The sequence below is a fragment of the Monoraphidium neglectum genome (genome assembly GCF_000611645.1).
Source record: "Monoraphidium neglectum strain SAG 48.87 unplaced genomic scaffold scaffold03733, whole genome shotgun sequence".
Taxonomy (NCBI): domain Eukaryota; kingdom Viridiplantae; phylum Chlorophyta; class Chlorophyceae; order Sphaeropleales; family Selenastraceae; genus Monoraphidium; species Monoraphidium neglectum.
Window position 1 is genome coordinate 3,144 of NW_014009896.1, and position 2,968 is coordinate 6,111.

The 2,968-nt window shown below is 61.7% G+C and overlaps 1 protein-coding gene across 1 annotated transcript in view; it reads left to right on the forward strand.

Moving 5' to 3' along the window:
- MNEG_13283 (Dynein heavy chain 7, axonemal) overlaps positions 1-2,056 on the forward strand; it is a gene marked incomplete at both ends in the record, with an annotated part of 4,689 nt that extends 2,633 nt beyond the window's left edge. Inside the window, 6 exons of the mRNA XM_014038245.1 lie at positions 128-245; positions 468-572; positions 859-1,009; positions 1,244-1,393; positions 1,582-1,673; positions 1,958-2,056. Of these exons, the coding sequence (XP_013893699.1) occupies positions 128-245; positions 468-572; positions 859-1,009; positions 1,244-1,393; positions 1,582-1,673; positions 1,958-2,056 (715 nt within the window). The remainder of the gene's footprint in view (positions 1-127; positions 246-467; positions 573-858; positions 1,010-1,243; positions 1,394-1,581; positions 1,674-1,957) is intronic.
- Positions 2,057-2,968: the final 912 nt, after the last annotated feature.

A 2,968-nucleotide genomic window follows, 5' to 3' on the forward strand; every position in this document is an offset into this window, starting at 1 on the left:
GGGTGTTCCGTCTTTGCAAGACCCACCTGCCGCAACACAGGCCAAAACGGCAGGCAACCCCATCCAAGTTGTTTTTGCGCAATGACTTGACAAAACAACCGCCTCCTCCACCTCCCACATGTCCCAGGCTACGTCCCCGTTGCCCAGCTGGTGGCGGCGCTGTTTTTCGTGACGTCAGAGCTGGGGGCGGTGGAGCCGATGTACCAGTACAGCCTGGCCTGGCACCTCGACCTCTTCGCAGACAGGTGGGTTTGACCGGGGTTTGACCGTGCTGTTGACACAGTAGTTCTTCACCTGGCTTGACCTTTCTTCGGGTCACAGGCAACATGGGTACATATGGCATTGCAATGCACGCATCCAGCTGAAGGGCGTTGGACGGCGTTCATGATTCATAGTCCTCAGAATATTCATACTGAAAGTAGGAATTATATCCTATCGCCCCCTGCTGCCGTGTCGCCTCCCTGCAGCATCACCAAGGCGGACCGGGCGCCGGCCGGCCGCGACGCCCTGACTAAGCGCATCGAGGCCCTGTGCCGGCACTTCCAGGGGTCCCTGTACGTCCAGGTCTGCAGGTGAGAACTTCACGCCGGGAACTTTGCTGCAGGAGCTCCTGGCAGCCCGCGGCGGGATGGTTGCAGGTTACCACAGCCGCAACTGCCATTGGTGGCACTGGTAATTGCGAGGACTTGAGGGCCTATGTATGCAAGCATGGGGTAATGCTCTCCTGCTTCCGGCCCCCTGGCAAGGCCCCGAGCACGAACACCCAAAGGTACGCACGCATCCATTGTGCTCGCAATCATTCCTCTGTTGTGCCCCAACCTAAACCATCGCTGGCCTGCACGCGCCCCACCTGCCCAGATCCCTGTTTGAAAAGGACAAGCTTCTCTTCAGCTTCCTCATGGCCGTCCACGTGCGCGCCCACATCCATAAGGCGCTGGACATGGGGCAGCTGAGGTGGCTACTCACGGGCGGCGTCAGCGACGGCGGGGCACAGCCCAAGAACCCTGCGGTGAGGGCGCACAGCACGCGTGGTTCCGCCGCGTCTGCGTCTGCGGTGCTCTGTGAGAGCTTGCCAATGAGGCCTAATCTCTTTGTGCCATAGCTGTAGCTACTGCTGCTGTTTTGAATCCAACCCACAAGGCCCCACAGGATGGCTGGCATCAAGTGGACGCTGCGGGCGGAAGGTCTCATCTTGTGATTGCCCCTTCCCTACTCAACACTCATACACCCCCGACACACCCAGTCGTGGCTGTCTGAGAAAAGCTGGGGGGAGGCGCTGAGGCTGGAGGCGGCCTACCCAGATGCCTTTGGGGGCCTAGCCGAGGCGCTGGCGCGGGAGCAAGACAAGTTCAAGGCGCGTCACGATGGGGCGGCTGCGGCACCGGGGTTCAGAGTGGAAACCAGGGGGATCTTTGGGCGACTGGGTGTCCCTAAATGCTGACTCAGCATGCAAGGCTCATCGAGCCTGCGACCCGCTTGCCCTCACCACCTATGGGAGGGCGGCAGCATGAAGGACGACACTGATGGCACACAGAAAACGCAACAACAAACTTGTGTGCCAATGCATGTGCAATCGTGCAGGCGGTGTTCGACGCGGCCGACCCCCTGGTGGCGCCGTTCCCCGCCCCCTGGGGCGCGGGCCTCGACCCCCTTCAGCGCCTCATGCTGCTGCGGTGCGAAGGGCTCCCGGACGCAGCCGCCCAGCCGTCCCAACCGCTTCCGTGACGCGCGGGCCTCCTAGCCATTCGCAGAATCGCCCTTGAGCACCGGCCAGCTCAACAAACGCCGCGCCCGCCGCCAGCCTAGTATATGCTTGTGCCAAGTGCGTTGATACAGACGGCCGGCCAGCCCGCCCCGAGGTCTGCACCCAATTTTGCGCAGACGTGTGCCCTCCGTCTCTGACGGAGAGGTTCTCTTTTTGTGTTCACCAACCCATACCGAAACTCAATTTCTGCAGGGTGCTGCGGCCCGACAAGCTGGTGACTGGTATCCACGGCTTTGTCGCGTCCACCCTAGGCCAATCTTACGTCGAGCCGCCGCCGTTCGACCTGGAAAAGTGAGGGCTCCCGCTCAACTTCCCACCTCCCTCCAAATTTGGACCTTGGACCTCCTCGTTTTGCACGTGCCTGCCGCAGCCCTGTCACTGCTAAAACCATATCGACACTATCACACCGAAGTCTGCATTCGTTTGTCCGCTTGAGATCCTGAGTGTTGCCCACCTTACTGGAAACCCTGGATGACGTCATCATGACATGCAGGAGCTACCAGGCCAGCAGCTCCACGGCCCCCCTTATCTTCGTGCTCTCCCCGGGGTCAGACCCGATGACGTCACTCCTCAAGTTTGCGGAGGGCAGCAGGGTGAGCCCCGGCGACGCGCTGTTGATTTTGTTATATTCCAGCAAAACACAGCAAGGCCCTCCTCCCTTTGGCTCGGCGGGCACGTGCTGAAAACCTGATTTGCCCCAGCACATGCCGGGCAATGTATTGTGTTGTTTGTGGCCCACTGTTCAACAAGGCATCCAGAAGTGCCTATTGTGTGTTGTCATGCCGAGGCATGCTGCTCCAACGCCGCGTTGACTCATCATGTCTGTGCCGAGAGCTGCAGGTCCCTGTCGAATCAATCAGCCTGGGCCAGGGGCAGGGCCCCAAAGCCGCCAAGATGATAGAGGCCGCCAGGCAGAAGGGCGGCTGGGTGGTGCTGCAGGTGAGCCAGGTGTACGTGCATGTGGGGGCGAGGGAGGGGGAGGGGCTCTGCGCGCCGGCTGTTGTGGCAGAGCGGCTGCTGCCAGGTGCAGATGAGGGCCCAGCACACGCTGCCTGTGGCCCGCTGGGATGAGAGCGGCGAAATGCCCGGGACGCCCGGCTTGCGGCAGTCGGCGCGGCTGCCCAGGCGGCCGCGTGCGCAGCGGTGACGGTGTAGGTCCCTCTGGAGCACCCTTGCATGGTTGCGACCCGCGCTCCCACCCAC